We start from the raw sequence: 19,716 nt of genomic DNA on the forward strand, positions 1-19,716 counted from the left end.
AGTTTGACAATTGATACACCCACAAGTCACATTCGATATCGTATAGCAGTATCTTCGTCAGGTTATTTGCATTTGTAGATTTTTGAACGCATCATGACTGACGCCTACGCATTAATTATACTACACACACACATACGCGCACGCTCACAATATCGTAATTCGTATAATCGTTAATATAATCGTAAGAAGTATGGACAGAGCTCGTAGATGCGCGACTATACATCGCTGTCGACCATCAGCTCGCCGATCAAAATCGACAGTTCGCTGAACGACTGGCGCTGCTTCGGCGACTGCGCCCAACACCGCAGCATGATCGCCGACACCTCTTCCGGACAGTTAGGAGGCAATTCCGACATCAGCTCACCCTGCTTGGCCAGTTTAACGATCTCATCGTCCGTTTTACGGCGATAAGGAGTGTCGCCCAACGTGAACACTTCCCACATGAAAATACCGAATGTCCAAACGTCGGATTTCGTCGTGTATTCGTCGTCGTTGATCGACTCCGGCGCCAGCCAACGAAGTGGAACCAGGTTATTGTGTAATGTGTAATACTCTCCGGCGTAGACGTCGCGGCATAAGCCAAGATTGCTGATCTTCAGATCGAGATTCGGCGAAAGCAAGACATTGCGCGCCGCCAAATCTTTGTGAATGAACCGATGACTGGCGAGGTTCTCCATGCCCATCGCGATCTGGCTGCACATCGATATTTTCTGGCCCAAGGTCAGCGGCGGGACCTTAACGTTGCGGCCATTGTCTTTTCTCATTGCACGTAGAAACTGTTTCAGATCTCCCTGTATAAGGATGAAAAATTAAAAAATAAGGTGAAAATAACGTTAATTTTCAAGTTACATCTTATGGAAAATGACAAAGTTAATTAACACTTTAATATTTTTGTCTCACAAAATGATGTATCGATGATGTAATTGAAATCAAGATGATTAAACAAGGAGTTAACATCACCTCTCCGCTACACGGCGCTAGTGTTACTAAGGATTGGGGTGGCCGGGGTTATACATTGTAGTTAGGTTAGGGAAAATCCCATCAGGGATATCAAAACAGCAGTCATCTGTATGCCAATGCTAATTTGAGTAGTTTATGGTAAAAGTAGACCTCATTACCCCTGCAAACAGGCCTAAAAAACTCAACACTTGAATCAACTGGATTACTGCTAACAAGATAGTTTGATTATTCATAACTCACCCATTCGCAATATTCAAGTATCATAAACTGGGGTTCGGTTTCGCGACACGTGCCCAACAGTTTCACGACGAAGTCACTGTCTATTTTGTTGAACATGTCGATCTGTTTACGGAAGTCGAACTGATGCATTTCATCTTTACTAAGCAACGATTTCACGACAACTAGAGTATCGCTTTCAGCTTCGCAGATGCCGTGAGCTCTCGCGAGGAATACGTCACCAAATTCACCTTTCCCTGATGTAAAAGAACGAAATTAAAAATTATCAATCAGGTACGCACTATACTCAACGAGACAATGAGAGCAACGAGTCTGTTCCCAATATTTTTGCAAATCTAACAAATAGTAAAACCAGTCTTACAGTCCAATATTTTTGGACTTATCTCAATACACTTTGGAACTGAGTTTGGAGGTCTTAATCGCCTGCATGTAACATTTGATTTCTCATTCACGTTTTTAAACTTTTCCTTCTAATAATTTCAATATCAGATGCAGCAGATCCCCTAATCCGTATCATTTTGACATGGCGAATGCTACCAATCCAGGAATTGACTGAATATTAGACCTACTGATTCAGTTCAGATGCAGCAATTATCAATATCTCAGACGCTTTTACAAAATAAAAGCAATAATGGCTGGACCTCCCAACTATTGACCATCTATGTGCCATAGGTACAAATGCATATAAATTCTAAACCTACAGAATTTGAGAACTCTTACCTAACATTCCTAGTGTTTGAAGATTATGCCTGGGGAATTGCATATCATCGACGCCATGTCCGCCATTTCGGTTCGGATACGAGAAATTCGAACTGAGCATCGACCGAGCGTCACTATCAGTTTTTATTCCTTCTTTGTCTTTATCGACTAACTCCTGTTGTTCCCTAGTAGCTGTGCCATTCTCTACCATTTCTATGAAGAGATATGAAAATCATTCTTTTACTGTATTCCAATTCTACTTATGGCTCATCGAAATTGTACATTTCTTGATTTCTTCAGCAAATTATAAATGAGAATTTATTCATCTTGTTCAACGATACGAAAATTCACACATTCATTGACAAATACAAGGTATCTCATACTTCCAGTTCTGCCAACATTGCCACTACAAGTTACCCTGTAGCCTTGTTCAATCTAAAAAAGCAATCTACCAGGTGGTACCGGTAAGTAGATATTATGAATTTACCATTAGTGTAACGACTTTTTCTTTTGTTCCGCGAACGCAAGACACGTAGACTACAGTACACTGTTAAACCGATCACCAAACCCAGGTAGGCCACGGCACTACAAACAGCGATGACGACCGTTTTCATCATGCTGAATCCTTCCTCATTGCGTTTCTGGCTGTCTCTGATGTACTGGTCAGAACCTGAAAAACAATCCACAACCGATGCAGACCAAAAATATATGTATACAGAGTTGTAAATTTAAGTGAACAGTTCACTTTACTGTAGAATGATGTCCGAAATCAGATAAGTTCCAACACACATGAACTTAAGATATGCAACTTGAACCACTGGTTAGAATCTGCTAAGAATGTTCAAAATGAAAGATTGAACCTACCAGCGACTTCAAGGAAGATCTCTTCACGTTCAAAGCCACCACTGTTTCCCGCTGTACAGCCATAGCGCCCTCTATCTTCTCGAAAGATCTGTTTGACATACAACGATCCATTGTTGAGAACCTACAGCAGAAAAATACTGCATAAAGAATAGTAGGTCTTCATAGAATACTAATAAGAAACTACTTTCAAAAGTAGTTTTCATCAAGTATTAGTACCGAAGTAAGCCAAGGTGGCTGCCTACATACAAATTTACTTATGAAATCAATGTATCGACCATATCTTTACAGAAAGGTCTAAAAATGAAGCGTGGTTTGTGGCAAAGACCAACCTTAAATCTTTCACGATCAAATGCATTGACTTGGCTGTTTTTATCCCATTGAATAGTGGGTGTCGGGTCTCCGATAGCCACGCAGTCTAACAGTACTTCGTAACCTTCATAGGCAGTAGTGTTGTGTGGCTTGATCTTAAACTTCGGTTTCACTGAAAAAAGACCAGATACCGTACATGCAAACTATTTAGATTTTATATCGATAATCCCATCACCAATTTGCCTTCTTTCGAAGATGAGCAACTATAAAGGAAGACTACTTATGTTATTTCTTCGGTCGTACTAACAATGGAATATCTATAACGAGCGATACGAAACTTAATCAACTTACCAACAACAGCCACCTCAATCGTAACATTAATCATTCCTTGAGTTGGATTTTTTGCAGTACACGTGTAGAACCCGGCATCGCTCGACATGACCTCTTTGAAGTTCAGTATGCCTTTTTTGTCGGTAACATGCGGTGGAAAATCCACGTAACCAATACGCATCCATTTGACGGTCGGTTTGATTTCGCCCTCAGCCATACAATGTATCTTCGAATGCGAGCCTAGTTCGAGTTTCGTATTGACCGGCGATGGCTTGAATTTCAGTTTCGCTGAAACAAAATAGCAATAATCATAATGATAATAATCGTGTTTACTTCTATATAGTGCCGATCTCTTTACAGACTTGTAACACTTTACAAAAAACATACAAAACTTGATGAAATAATTTGAAAAAGCTACATAAAATTTAGATTCTATTGTAAAGTTAGGCGGAGAAAGTGGTGCCCATATGAGAGAAGTTATAATGAATGATTTATTTACTTATAATATGTACATCATAAACATTATTTCTTTAGATATAATTTCATAGATAGATAGGTACATGAATAGGAAGGACAACCCCAAGATAACCCCAAGCCCTAGGGGCTGTGCCCTGTATAGAAGCCTTTTTAAAAGAATTCTCAGGGACAGTAGAAGAGAGGTGATAACAACATACTTGTGACACTAAGCTTAGCATTGCTGGATGTAACAGGTGTATGTCCACTAGTGTTCACGAAACAGGCATAATTTCCTTCATCCGACAAGTAGACATTGTTGATTTTCAAAGTTCCCAACGCTTCATTGACGATGAATCTTGGATGTGGCTGCAAAAAAGTATTCGATATGAACAAATATGAAATCTTTGGTGTTTAACGATTAGCTTTCTTGAGCAGAGTCAGGCCAGCAATCAATTATCAGCAAAGAAACTATCAATCGTTTGATCGTTTGTTAACTATCATGAAAATAATACTTTAATATGGATATGGGAAAGATTCCATAATGATCCTACATTTTGTTATTCAGCATCCATTTCAGAATTCAGAATTCATTTTTCTGAGGTTAAGTGAAATTGGAAAGTGAAAGGAAGGAAACAGAGGTGGTTCGAGCATGTGGTCTGCTCCAAGGGAACACCGGCAAATACCGTCCTACAAGGAATGGCCGAAGGGAACCGCAAGAGAGGGCACCCACCCTATCTGCTCCTGAACAGGCCTGCAAACTGGCACACTAACACACTTGGCGGAATAGCGACTTCAGTGGAGGCTGCTTGCGAAATATATTTGTGCTGCCCATGGCAGTTGGAAGTGAGAGGATGATGATGATGATGAAAGTGAAATGCATTCATATATTAAACTACCTGGTATTTCCATTCAGAGTAATTTGCCATGAGGAATAAGTTTGTTTGAAACGGGACCAAAAATTAGTAGGTCCGATTTTGAGATATTCAAGCGACTCACGCGTATAATTCTGTAACATTTACCTCTAAATGAATTCCGTTCTTGATCCAAGTGATCCGAGTCACCGGATACCTCGAACCTTGTATCTTACAACTCATGCTCGCCGACTGACCCTCCAGCACGAAGCTGGGCTTCGGTCCAATGACGATAACTGGTGCCACTGTAAAATGTAAAAAATGCTTTAACATTATATATACGTACATTTGTAATACATCAGCTTGAAAAAAAATCATTCATTCCAAGGGCAGATCCAGGGGGGTAATAGGGGATTAGTCCCCACCTAAATTGTTTGAGGTGCCCTGAAACCCTAAATTTTTTTAGGTGCCCTCAAAATCTATAAGAAATAAGTGATTTTTTTAGGTACCCTGAAAAATTTTGGGAAAAATTTTTCATAATAAGTGGAAACTCCAGTCATTCAAATAGCTTTGGTATTGATTATACCGTAATGGGTCATTCTACAAATTCCTTCAAAATTGTTTATCTCAAGTGGATTAGCATTGCACTGATAATAGGTTGCAAAATGAGTCGAGAGTCGCTTAAATCTTTTTCAGAGAACCCAAATGGCCCTCAAGAACTCTACTGATCTGTGTATCGGGCGTAAATTGTTTTGGCAAGGACGATTCGAAGAAAATCACCGAGTCTCCTATGATCGATGACTTTATTTATATCAAACTCTAATCTGCATACACGTACTTTCTTCCGGAGTTGCAGCGACTGTGGAAGTGGCAACCGTATACGAGAAACCATCATTCCATCGATAATACGACGCATTACGCCGACACAATGACACGATAGACGTCGCGTTTTCGAGGCTACATCGATTTACATACGTCAAATATTACCTGAAACTTCGATCCAGACGGCCGTGCTCATTTCGCCGGCCAGATTCGTAGCGACGCAGCTGTAATTTCCGGAGTCGTTCGGCTGAGCGTTCACGATACGCAGTTTCGTGCCTTCGACGCGAATCCGTCCCGTTGTCTGGACGATGTTACCTTTCGGATCTTTCCAGCTGAAAACAACAAGAAAAACGGTCAGATTAGAATAAGTACGGCTTCGTTGGCCCTTAGCATCTCATATTTGAGAATCGACGTTCAATTTCACGACAGACGTTGAATTCAGAATAAAGAAACATGTCACATTAATAAAGAATCTATCCATCTTAAGGTAAGGGCACATGAGCGTATTTGTTTCGCCTGATCGCTGCGAATTTGTAAATCGCCCGAAAAATTCAGCTGTGTGGCCGTCCACGGCGATGGCAATTTCGTCAGCCGACTCAATCACCCGGCAATTAAAACATGTTTGATATTTTCGCCAGATTATTGACGCCGGTGATCCATTTTTATCAACCTATAGGATGCTTTGTTGATATCACATCATTTATTAACCGTCTTCCATTCATTTGCGTACGCTGTCAGAATTTGATCGTTTGAAGGTTTGATCGCTCGTCTGCTCATGTGCCCCCCTAGCTTTATCGGTATATATCGATTTCAACTTTTTATAGAAACTGGGCCTTCGAAAAGATTCAGCCGGATACGAAATCAAATCATAAATATAGCATCGGAAAATATAAAATTGAATCGTATCCAATCATCGACGAGTGATTCGCTGATCAGTATTGGATTCCTGACATATCTGCAGTGTACACATCTGTAGAGTACTTCAGTACTCTACGGAAATCATGGATTCTCTCAGAATGCCCACAACTCGAACTAAATAAGTCCGGCGCCCGAATTTCGAGACAGCTCGATCGTCGCTAGAATATCGCATCGAAAACCTTCCCGGACTTGAAACGATTTCATTGCTTAAGGTTAATTCTGCGGCTAAATTCAATTCATTCTAGAGACAAAGCAAATTGGAAACCGCTTGAAAGCACTCGCAGATATTGCTTTCATCAAACGCTTCGTCGAAATATAATTAATTCCCGTTCGTTTTGGAACGAAGAAAAAATGCATACGCAAACGTTAGGAGAATTTCAGATGGTTAAACCCGCATCTGTCTTTGATCAGTTGTTTTTCCTGTGATTCGAGAACTTGTCTTTGTTTGAATATTATAGACACTAAATTTGATTAACAACAAACAAATGATCTAATAACCAGTGCCAGTTTTATGTGCTTTCCAACAAATATTTCACGTAAGAGGGGATTGTTTACCTCACAAATCAATTTAATATCAACTGAATTAATGAAAGAATTTACCAACTGTACTCGTTCAGTACAATCCAGTTCGTGCACTAAGATCATCATCTCAAAATTCGTCTCCAGCCCATTACAACCTAAGTACTTTTGGTGGACGTTCATTTACTGTAGTTGCTGCGTCCCTTTGGAATAACATTGATAACCACCTGCGTAATATTCACGATGTCAACCAGTTTAAACGTTCACTAAAACATCTACTCTTTCAACGTGCCTATACTTAGTGACTATGAACCATTGCAGTGCGCCGGTGAACTTATCTTTTAAGAAACAGGTGCCTTATAAATGTTTATTATTATTATTATTATTATTAACTGTAAACTTTTAGGTGACTTATAGGCCCAGCTGGTTGGGTGAACTTCGGTTATCGGAGTTAGACGACTATAGTCGAACTAAACGAAACCGAATGTCCTATAGTCGGAACTATGGTCCGGAAATGGTCGACCACGGGATTGAGCACGCTCGCTGTAGTTCCGACCCATTTCCAAGATGGCCTACACTGTGGAATACGTTACGACCGAACTATAGCGCCTTCGGATATTAGTTCCGACCACTAGTCGACTAGCTATGAAAACCGAAGTTGGCCCAGGGTGTTGAAATTTTTATATTCAAAATAATGGGATACCCGAGGGAATGTGCCAGTATCGCTAGTGGCACTGGGTAACCGCGCTTCAATTTCTTCTACATTTCCATCAAATTCTAATGAACTTATTTGATTATGAAATCAATTATCAGCGAAATCTATACCATACACTGAGTGAGAAAGGGAATGTTATATCTATCCGATGACTCGTTTGATAATTTTCGGATTTGGAAAACGATCAAGTTGAAATTTCATAAAAAACGAACTAATTTTCGCTACAAATGACCCAGTGTTTTGTTGCGCCATCTGGTGTTACCGGTATCCCATCACAAATTGATATCGTATAGAAACATGTCACGTTAATAAAAAATCTATCTATCTATCTTATCGATCTAAATCTAATTCAACTTTTTGGCCCAACACTGGGCCTTCAAAAATAATCTAGCCGGATGCGAAATCGAATCATAAATGTAGCATCGGAAAACATAAAAATTGAATCGTATCCAATCATCGACGAGTGATTCACTGACCAGTATCGGATTCCTGACATATCTGTAGCATGCACAAGTACGTCGGTACTACTACAGAAATCGCGGATTCTCTCTCCTCCCGGAAAACCGTAGTTTCAGAAAGCATTGATTCATCGACATTTTTCAGATGAAATCATCGCGGTCAGAAAAGACATTCATCATTTTCCGTCTGAAAGCCGTTTGGTGTATTTACCCGACAGTTACACAAACGGATGGCATACGCGCGTAAGAGGCAACTTTCCCCACCCCGTTAGTCGGCCAGTGAAAAGAACCTGTCATCCCTGAATCTGGAACTACTTGAGACAGGTGTAATGCAGCAGCATCTCTTCAATAAATCCATACTCATAACGCCCCAGCTGCTGTCTGGCTGCTGTAGTTCACCGTATAAAACAGGTAGAATATTATTGCAGAGCGATCCATTATCCGTGCCTCTCGATAATCATGTATATACGTCGATGCGATGTCTCAATCTCGGACTGAACTGAGATTTAACCTTTGGCATAGCGGCAACGAAGATACCCTAGTGATCCCGATTATTATAGATTTGATATTTCTTTTCTGCGGGTTAAAGGATTGACAAAACATTATTTACAGTCTAACTGTAAATAAAGGATCACCATTGAATGAATGCATTTTACTGCTCAATAGATATTACGTGATGTACATAGTTACAATATGGAATGCTATTTATCGAGAGGAAAACCTGGTTTATGATTATAACTTCCGTTAGTTATAACATGTCTGCTTCACCAGTGATACAATATGACAAATTTTGTCGGTTCTAAATTGTACAATACTCCTGACTTTTTGGTCATTTAATCGAAGGCAGTCGATAACATCATTTTAATAGACTTTGAACAAAATTTACTGACATCGGGAACTCAAAATTTCGACCCAAGACTGCGGGCGGCAGATGATCGAGGGTTGTACACAATATGTAGGTCTGCGTCATATAACCAACTACATCCCTATCTCTTTATCCATCATAATTCTACTAACAACAAAACAATGATCTCAAAATCTACCAATACCCGTACCGAATCTTTCCCATTAGCTCAGGGCTACCAACCCCTGAAAAGTGCTATCAGTAACAAATTGAATTTTTTTCCGGTAACATTTCATTTGAAACATGAAAGAAAACGTTCAAATTAATCAGTAATCAACAGTAAGACCCTAAGTAACATCTTTCATATTTCTGTATACATCCAACAAAAAATCAGTATTTCTTTTTATAAAATAGTTACAAATATTAAAATCAGGAATAGTTGGCAGCTCTGTTAGCTGTACCGATAAGTTTTAGCAAAAGAAATTCAACTTAACAAAGGGATGCTTTAATATGATGGCTAATAGATTTTTCCCACGCAGATGAGTTTGAATATAGAAATATAGACATTTTTGCAGAACTGTTACCTAAATAATGTGCCTTTAAATATTTGGCAAATAGACAAACTAATTTTCTAGTAGGCAGTATTCTGTTGGAGAATCTATCCGTTCAAAAACTTCAACAACGCCCAAAATTTATCGATGAAAAAACATTTTCATGTGACATGAAGTTCTCAAAGTCAAAATGGTGAAAATTGAAAAGATATTCATGTTGACAAGTAGTCACATCCTATATTACAGTAAGACTAATATCGGAGATAGATTAATTCATTCCAATTAGGAAGATTAATTTGAAATTTAATAACTGAATATTCAACATTGTACTGATTCGATTAACACTCATAACTGGCACGTGTTGTTGGCTTATATAGTAGGGGTATCGATGTATTATTGATTATCATAGAACTTCGACGATCATCAAATATCCATCATAATCTCATTAAGCCAGTTGCTTATTATATTTCAATATCGATAAGAATTCTGAACGTTACTGGAAAAGCGTAACACCAGATGGCGTGACTGATAGTCGGTCTTATTGTATATTTCATAGCCTCCCACTGTGTACCATAGAAATGGTTGGAGTGTAAATAAAATCCTTACCCTTATGTTAGTCCAAATTGGTTAGTATTATTCAACTATGAACTGGATTTTCAGGCTCTAGAATCCAGAAATCATCTATCATACTTTCTACTTTGATAATTGACCTGGTATACTTAAGTTTGCATGATTTAAAAATTGAAATATTGGAGAAATTCAGAATGGGAAAAATGCTGACAAACCTGGCCCAAGCACATGGGAGCATTGACACTGTAGGTCGACACTGTAGGTCTAGCATTAAGAAGCCTTGCAGGGTGGTTCAGGATCTTTCAAGTGAACATCCAAGTCAGTTATGTTGTTATGCTAGTTAATATATTGATTCATCTTCTGTAGATGAAAGCTTCAGAAAATCGACACATTTAAAAAGGATTTGTCAAAAGGAAAGTTTACCGGGGTAAAAAGGGCCGAAGAATAGAGAGAATAACGTGGTTCGGCCGAATGGATGAATTCTCACATTCTGGCTACCAATCTGAATATACTAACATCATACAAGTCATACGACTACAATCGAATATTTAGTCATATAGCTCAACTTCAATATCAATCTGGTTAAAGGAGTTTGGATGAGAAGTTGTAATTTACGACCGGGTGCCATCTCTCCCCGATACTATGCTCACAAGCAGACTGTAAACAACACGTAGATTATATCGAAATCCGTATCGGTTCTATCCGGATTAAACGGATTCGACCGTACTTAAACCGTAATAACGGAACTTCAAGCCGACTGGAAATCTTCGTTCGAAAGTTTAAAATCTCATCAGTCTCCGTAGTCATCAATTTCATCTTGGCAGTCGGTAATTGAAGAACTTTTTTCGCGCATGAAATTGATGATTGAATAACGCGTTCAAAGCAGAGTCGAAAAAAGAAAAAAAACCAAACTCATTTTTCATTTTAAAACGCGGTCGATTCGCGATCTCCGCGAGTTAAGTAAAATCGACTATGACCGGGGTTAAGTAAACTCATGTTTCAATAATCTTTGATGTGGCGATGCGTATAAAATTACGCAGATTATCGAGAGTTGTTTACGAGTGCTAGTACATTCGAGATTAGCACTCTCCACAAATCGAAGTCTTATTCGTGTTCAGAGACTCCGCGTGGACATTACAGCTAATAATCGGGCGCGGCTTTGATGTTTCGCGGGATCGCCACTTTTTCGAACGCCGACTAGCTAGGGGATATATATATATAGCTCCATATATCAAGAGATTTTCGAATATCAGGCCCGTCTTGAGCGGTGACGGCGGCCAACGCTGCGTGCGACATCACAGGAGACGATTATGATTAATAGCCAGTAATGCATTATCCGTCAAGAAATAATAAATGTAACGAAAACGTCGCGACGTTGATAAATCGTCGCGGCCTCTCTCTCTTCGTCATTCGTCCCCGGAGACACGAGCAACAAAGATTTCGCCACGCTGCTGGTGGTGGTGGTGCATTGGTGCCTTCGTCGCGCGTTCATCCCTATCAAGGATTGGGTTTGCGTGTCCACCCGCCGGGGATCGTGATCGCGTTTAAAGATCACCGATATGAGTTCCACCAAACCAAAACTTTCAAAATTCGAGGCATATCAAAAATCAACCCAGCATTATACAGTGAGCCCCCCCCCCAGATATACCGCCCTCCCATTTATCGCCACCCTCGCCTACCGCAAGGTTTTCTCAATGTACATCTCAATACAAATACATAGTAAAACATCCCGAATATACCGCCATACTATCTATACCGCCATAGCGGTATATCGGGGGGGGGGGGGGGGGTGTTGACTGTAGCACTTACTCAAGAAAGACATTTCGAAAATCTAATTGATAATACAGCCAAATATAAATTTGCGAGATTGCAGATTGAAGACAGTTTCAAGGAACCATTATAATCAGCAAGGAGTTGTGGGGGAATTGATTGAATCGGGTTTTTCTATACCTCATCAAGAACTGAGCTAAACCATCAATCAATCTATCCAGAGGCCCAGATATACCGATATGGCTGTTGCGCTCACTTCCAATACTTTGGAAAAGTATTTCATTGAAATTTTGAGAAAAAAAATGGAAAGGATAAAAGCGAATAACTGCTAGTAAAAAATTGCAGACGCTGGAATCCTCACATGCCGCAGTTGTTTTCATTGTGGCATGTTTTCAGTATCTAATAGAACGAAAAAATGTACGTATCGACTGCAAAACCAAATCAAAGAAAAATTCTATTGAGTTGAAAATAACTATGACGTAAAAACCAATATATATATATAGCTTAAAATATATGGTCGACATTGAAAGAAGGTCATCACACCCGTTAACAACCCGACTGAGCCTGCGTATCAATAACCACTTGTCTTAGCTGCCAGGTTTCTATATATATATACATATATATTAGTATATAGATATCAATATCATAATAGCAAGTTCTCTGTTGATAGTGTCGTATCCGAAGACCAACTTTTTTTTCAGCCTTAAAAAGTTACGGCTTCGATGGGTCAATAATGTAAGCACTCGCTGCATATTTATCGCGATTATCACACTTGGAAAAAACAGGGCGATCGACGTCAATAGAAATTACGATATCACAACTCAGGCGGCTGCGGCGCAAAAACGCAAGACGAAACTGTATACAAACAAATCTACGATCGGATCGATGGAATTTTTCTTTTAAGTCACTGTCTTATCTGCGCGGTGTAACCCTCGTCTAATATCGATGATCAGGCGATTCACGCACGAAATGTTGAATAAGGAAAAAATATATTTCACGAATACGAGCTGCTCGATGGTATTTAGATATGTTATAGGTTTAGGCATTCAGTGTCCTCTACGAAATCGTCTCTACATATCTTCTTATCTCTGAACTCCAGGTGGAATGACCACGATATCGCCGCGATCCTGATAGTTAACCGTGCAATTTTTACAGAATGGTTTTTGGTAGGGGCATACGAGCGTATTTTTTCGCTTGATCGCAGGGAGTTCATAGATGGCCCAAAGAAATCGACGACGATGATTTCACTGGCCGACTCGCCCAAAATTGTTTGATATATTTGGCCGATTATTTACACTAGCCATCGGATCGCCTGCAAATTCACTCGTCGGCCCTTACTTGGTGAATTCCGTAGAGAAATCAAATTCTATCGACTTATATCCATTTTTGATATCATGTGATTTGTTAACTCTCTCCCTATAAGCGGCATATGTAATCAGAACTTTCTCGTTATTGCACCCACTTGTATCGGGCGTAAAATACGCTCATCTGCCCCTAGCTTCAACGATCCAAAAGATATTTGCCGACGAGTCGAATAAAGTTTGAATGCTAGAGATAAAAACCATTGGCACTTAACTCTCCCTACCCCTACTGCGATTAGTGCGCGAAAAACATCAATTCGATAGAGTGAAAAGCTCCGGTTAAAAACATCGCTACTCAAAAAAAAAAGTTTTAAAAATCTCTTTTAGATATACTCGTTTATTCGCCCTATCGCGTATAGTCTTTTTATTAACACTATATAATATTTATTTTCGAGTGTTTGTTTTAACGGTAAGCTTTTAACCGAATGAGTAAAGATAAACATTTTCTTTTCTGGAAGATGTTGTTTACGTGCGCAGGATTTCTGTATGTTTATTATAGATATCGGCGAATAAGACATCTGCAAACTACGCTTCTTCATCTATTTTCTTGATAGATTGGTCTATTAATATCATTTGTATACTACAACCAGGCTTGGCAGAAAAGTTACAAAATAAAGTTCTTTCGATGTGCCAATGCAACCGTGAAAGTGTGAATGTTCATTATGAAGATAGTGAAAACATCGATACTGTATAACCGGCACACGAAGACACGTCAAATTTGGCCTGAGCCTAATGAGGGTGTTCATACATAAGTGAGTCACTTCCAAATCACGTCCGAACCTGTAGCAATAATTAGACCCGTGTTAAAATTTGGCTCGGGTTCCGTCCAACGTTTTTGGTCTAAGCCTGGGCCCATTTTGCACCTGTGTGAACAGTTCTTCCAGCCCTAATTCGGCACGGGCAAAAAACGCTCGCGCGATCGCGGCTTATAATATTTCGACCATGTATGAAGAATATTCAACACGAACTAAAAATAGACTCTTTTAGCGGATGAAACACCCAACAAATGCCCTTGAAAATCACGCAAGATAGATTTCGTCTTCAATGCATATCCGTCAATAATTCTAACCTACTCGACATTCATGCCAACGAACTACATTAAACATGCATATACACATCTTCGAGATCATTTCAGATAAGCGAATGATGACACATACAGATGGAAATAATCCGAATTATGTTCTTTTTTTTAAAGAAAAAATCTCGGCAATAAATTAATCAATTAAATCATGGATAAGGCGACGTATAAATCTACGAAGCAATAACAGACACTCGCCAGAAAAGTATTGGCGATCACTCGCAAGATAAGCTGTTGATCGCTAGAAGAAGTAAACGCTTGATTTATATACACACAAAACAACCCAATTAGTACGTAATAATCTACTCCCGAGAGAGCGTATCCAATAAATCTAACTGTTGTGAATGATTCACCTGCTAATAAACCGCGAAAAGCAGCAAATAAAGCCACCAAATGGGAGCCCTTTAAATCAAATAATGACGGTTTTATTGCCGTTTGGTTTAGTGAGGCACTAGACTTTCGAAACACCTGATATCTCGCGGGTCCATGTCCGAACAGCCGCAGGAATTCGAATGTTCGCCGATAAACTTGACTGGTTTATGCAGCGAGCGTAGAGTGCCCGGTCTAGATTATCTAGATTATCGTGTGAATATAATCCGCCCGTGATAATTTCTGATTTACGCCGCCACGCGTGGAGAAAAGATGTTAAAGAAGAAAAAACATTTCGTTTCCACCAGACAGACAGACGAACGTTGGCGATTTTATCTGCTCAAATCGTCGAAAAAAAATTTCTCTACGGCAGTCGCATTTCACAACTATACAAATATCTGTATAAATAAACATAAAGAAATCGGCACGCGTAAACAACGTCTTCCTAAAATGGCCATTCGCATGATAGAAGAAGAACATGGCTTCTCACCGAATAGGTGGAATGAACATTAAACGTAGAATGAAAATGTTGTTAAAAAACTGATACAAACCATCTAAAAATACGTTCCGAAGAATTCACACATACAAACGTTAAAGGCACTCTCGATTTTACGTAAAATGTGGCTGAATAACATAAAATGCCCCCCCCCCCCGGCAAACCATACATGGAAATTAATGCAATCTAAGATGTTACATTTTTCCAGCGTTAAAGCGTTAATTCATTTCAATTGTGGGATTTCATCTTCGTCGCGAAGCGGACCGGACATTGAATTGAACGACGTCAGAAAATGCAATCAGAATCTAATACAGAAAGAACGACGATGACATGACGACGGCGAAACACCCGGCACTGCTGTAGGCGGCGGAACGAACATGTCAGACTGATCATGCTTATTTACATAACACAGAGAAAGTCCCGAGAATGTATCAGGAATTATATACACGCGCACAAAAACCGAAATATTCATCAACTCTACAGGACTGAAGAATAAAATCGATACACCGCATATCAAACCGCAAGCAGCACCACCGTCATATATCAATTCAATGAGGATATCACGCTTGAAAGTAATTCAAGCGACTACTTCAACAAGTCCTCATTGATGAATTTCTACTATGGTACGCCTTATATACGATACGGTCTTAAATTACTTATTTTACTTGCCCCGGAATCATTAGGCAAAACACAGTTCAGCGGCAAATCAATCGGGGCAAAATTTGGCTCGCGTCAACAAAACAAGTGGAACTTTTTTCTAAATTGCAGTTTGCCAAGTAAATGGTCAAATATTGCCAAATATTGCCAATCTACCAATACCTCATAAAGGGTCGAATTGGTTATGGTTGAAATCATGATCACGGTCAAGAATTCATATCACGATTCAAATATGCAAATGGTCACCTAATCCAATTCAGAGACCTTCTGGAAGTTGGCCCAAGGACATGCCAATCAACTCATAAGCCAGACTCAGGTCACCCTACGACATGATGGACTGTGATTACAGTCATTCATTGATCAATTGACAATTAAAGGCTTTATTATACCAAAGAATCTTAATAAATTTTAAAAAAAGATAAATGAGCACCCAAGTGCACCTCCTTCCAATCATCATGTTCTTCGTGCTACCTAGAAGTGCCATCCGTGAAACTTATCTAAATTTCAACTTGGCTTCATATAAGTAGCATGCATCACGATAAAACCCATTCAAACACAATAATATTGAACGAAAACTGCAGAGAAAATCAGCACAGCACACGCGTGGATTCGAACCTATAGCTGTAATTTTAAACGATCATCAGAGCCGTGATCTGGCTGTGATCGATCGCAGAAGTGATTAGGTCGACTCCACGCAACCAGTCATACGATCTATCGGTCGCTGGCAGTTGGTAGATACGCTCAGGTCGCCACAACTGGGGCCAGTTGTTCAAAAGTTGGTCAGAGATAACCACCGGATCAATACCATAGTAACAATGAACTTTTGATCGTGACTATGTCAACTATCTACCGGTTAGCCCGAACCAACTTTTGAGCAAATGGCCCCTGGTCACTGGAATAGCCACCAGCGAACAGTCATTCGAAATCCCAGTCATTTCTAGTGCCGTCGCATTGTATAGGTGCGACCTGAATGGCGCTTTAGTTTTGGCGTTGGTATGTATACCAAGTAATCAGTTCAATCGCTGGTAGATCAGCGGTAATGCCACCCACCCTCAGATTCTTAATTTTTCCACCTCTTCGATACACTTTTAAAAGCACACTTACTGGTGGGTCGGTTGAGGAATGCCTTTTGGAATGAAACAGCGAACTTCAAATTTTCCATTCGTCGGCACAACCATCGGCTGACCTGGGATAAGCTGAGGTTCAAAGTCTTCGGGCTTAATGCGACTCAAATCTGCAAGGAAGAGAACAATTCGTATAACATTAAGCTTTTTTGAATCGGCGCTCCGGTTTTCCTAAAACTCTTGCCTCTCTTGCATTTTAAATGACAGAAAACAAGGAACGACTTGCTTACGAACTAAAAAATGAAAAAGAAAAAGTTTTATAATAGAAACTAAGTACCAGACAGAAGTGTCGCAGGGAAATTGATTGGAGCTAAAACAAAATACGTTCCTGGGGGACACAAGTCCCTGGAACCTTTGCATCGTCACTTGCCCGGGTTTGATTACCTCATGCCAAAGCTAACGCAAATAAAACCCTGGCCGCAGTTCCCTCATTAGTATATTACACTGCCCAAATTTCTTAGGCAGACTTGTTGTTGATGCTCAGTGGCCATAGGTCTATACATCTAGCAAATCAGATGCGTTATCATGCTTGAGCAAATCTGCCGGGCAAAAACTTAGTTTTAGTGGCCGCTGAGCATCAAACCAAGAAATTTTGGGCGGTGTACTAGATCAAAGAAGGAACCTGTGGCCGGAGTTCGTATTGGCATGAGCTTCAGTGTAAGGCAATCAAACTCCGGCTAGCAAGGATGCTTTAATTGATGCGTGACAGGGAAAATCGTATGGTATGAAATTCTACAGGAAACACAACCCATATCAGTATCATTAGCTCGTGTAGTATTTTCATATTAATCTACTTGTAGTAAATGCTCCGAATGCCAGGCAGGTTATCACAAAGTTCAGAGGGATTCACAACTCTCTTCCGCCGGGAGAATTTAACACATCTGGAAAATCTGTTTGGGGGGGATATCTTCCGATCATCAAAACAGCACCGTTATCATCGTTATCGTTGCGGTACGAGTTGAGGGGATGGCAGTTACTCGTATCCGACGCATACCTTTTCACGTACAAACAATGACAAACTAGTAGGTATACATACAACGGGGCGCTCGCGGGAAAACATGGCTTTACATCGCCGCGAAGTGAATCAATCCCGCTCGTCTTATTTGAAAAACACGCGCGCAATCTCTCGGAAAGTGCGGCGAGCGGTTTTATCAGGTACTTTACTTGCAGCCAGCCGCGGATGCCTAGTCTATAAAATCTATCTAATTTGCACCCCGCAGATGCCGAGCGCTAGGAGGGCTGTAGTTATATCGGGTTGAGAGATTCAGCCGACAGCGGGCGGAAAAAATCTTCGCCGAAGTTGGCGAGAGTTTCGACTATCAGCAGTGTTAACAACTATAAACACCGAGATTGTATTGAACGCGCAGCGAGGAATTTTCTATCATTTGAACTTTCTTTCGCGCAATCAAACTTCGCTAACGCTATTCATCGTTATCATCTTATATGTACTTCAATTGCCGGGGGATAGTTTCTTCGAAATATGTCGATTAAATTGAAAAAACTACCCATAAAGATCAAGTAGAGATAACCAGTTGATGAAACGCTATTGCTATTCCGTGTTGTGACGATATATACAGAAAATCCCACGCTGATAAAATCCCACGCTGATATAACGAGATATATCATTAATGAAAATGACTATTAGGATATAGTCGAAAAGTCGGATGAATACATTTATAGCAGAAAGGAAACTTTTCAGACTTTCGTTACATCAGTGTGGGATTCTCTATATCAGTTAGAGATATTTCCTAAAATAATGATAATAATAATAGGCATTTATAGGCCGCACTACACTGCGTCTCATTATGCTTAAAGTTAAGTTTTAAGACGATTAAGAGGTAGATTATTCCATAAAATTAGTGCTGCACGCACAAAAAGATCTACCGCCATATTGTTTTAGGTAAAACACGACACAACACAACTATTCACCGAGCGCAAAGAATGTCTTGGCTCATACAGACTCTCCAACTCCAAATGCATCTATTTTGCTGCTCAAAAGGTACTTTCTTGGCAAAAACTTGAAGACAGCAACCTCCCATTCAACTCACCGGTTGCCGTATAAAGGATCAGGGCAATTACGAGGAGAATGTGCCGTTTTTATCGATGATATCAAATCGAATGTACTTTTTTCGCGAACGCTGACCCCCGACACAAAATGCGCTTTTAATAGCGCGCAGAGAAAGCCCGAAAAGCAAATTTTCCCGACACAATTCTCGATTCTTTTTAATCAGACCTTCGGGCTAAAACTCGACAGTCTGTCACACTGCGCCGTAATGAACAATGAAAAAACAAATTATGTACGCAAGTCTGCTATGAAAAATGGCCGCATAGGAAACTCTACTAAGATGTAGTCTTTACCGTCGAACAAGATTTCCTAGGTGAAATTAGTAGACCTAGCCAATTACACCTAATACATTTTGGCTATATCTAAAAGCATAAGTACATTAAAAGATATTTTTGATGTCAATGATATCAACCCGGCTCAATCCTTAAGTTTCCGAAACCCTTATTACAATGACTGGACAATGCCAACTCGGAAAACAGACAATCTCTAGTTAAAGCTTTTGATGTAGTTTTTCAGCGGTGAGTATGCCTAGTTCTTGAAACAGAGCCCATGTATCATTTACCATCAACGGGGAGGCCCTCTCACCTAAAACTATGCTTATATCTAAGTCGATCTATGTTAATATCTAGTAAAGTGTTGTGTCTAATCGGATGATACTCTTAGGATGTGTGTGCGTAAGTTGGAGTTATCATA

General features: G+C 39.9%; 1 protein-coding gene across 1 annotated transcript in view; it reads right to left on the reverse strand.

Moving 5' to 3' along the window:
• Positions 1-215: 215 nt before the first annotated feature.
• The window catches only part of LOC141902209 (inactive tyrosine-protein kinase 7-like), a 58,681-nt gene continuing 39,180 nt past the window's right edge, over positions 216-19,716 (reverse strand). The window contains exons 7-17 of the mRNA XM_074789886.1: positions 16,939-17,068; positions 5,694-5,860; positions 4,875-5,011; positions 4,074-4,221; positions 3,421-3,687; positions 3,090-3,241; positions 2,761-2,881; positions 2,384-2,566; positions 1,918-2,109; positions 1,201-1,433; positions 216-791 (exon numbers count right to left, since the gene is read on the reverse strand). Coding sequence (XP_074645987.1) covers positions 216-791; positions 1,201-1,433; positions 1,918-2,109; positions 2,384-2,566; positions 2,761-2,881; positions 3,090-3,241; positions 3,421-3,687; positions 4,074-4,221; positions 4,875-5,011; positions 5,694-5,860; positions 16,939-17,068 — 2,306 coding nt within the window. The remainder of the gene's footprint in view (positions 792-1,200; positions 1,434-1,917; positions 2,110-2,383; positions 2,567-2,760; positions 2,882-3,089; positions 3,242-3,420; positions 3,688-4,073; positions 4,222-4,874; positions 5,012-5,693; positions 5,861-16,938; positions 17,069-19,716) is intronic.

The sequence above is a fragment of the Tubulanus polymorphus genome, chromosome 1, assembly GCF_964204645.1.
Source record: "Tubulanus polymorphus chromosome 1, tnTubPoly1.2, whole genome shotgun sequence".
NCBI lineage: Eukaryota > Metazoa > Nemertea > Palaeonemertea > Tubulaniformes > Tubulanidae > Tubulanus > Tubulanus polymorphus.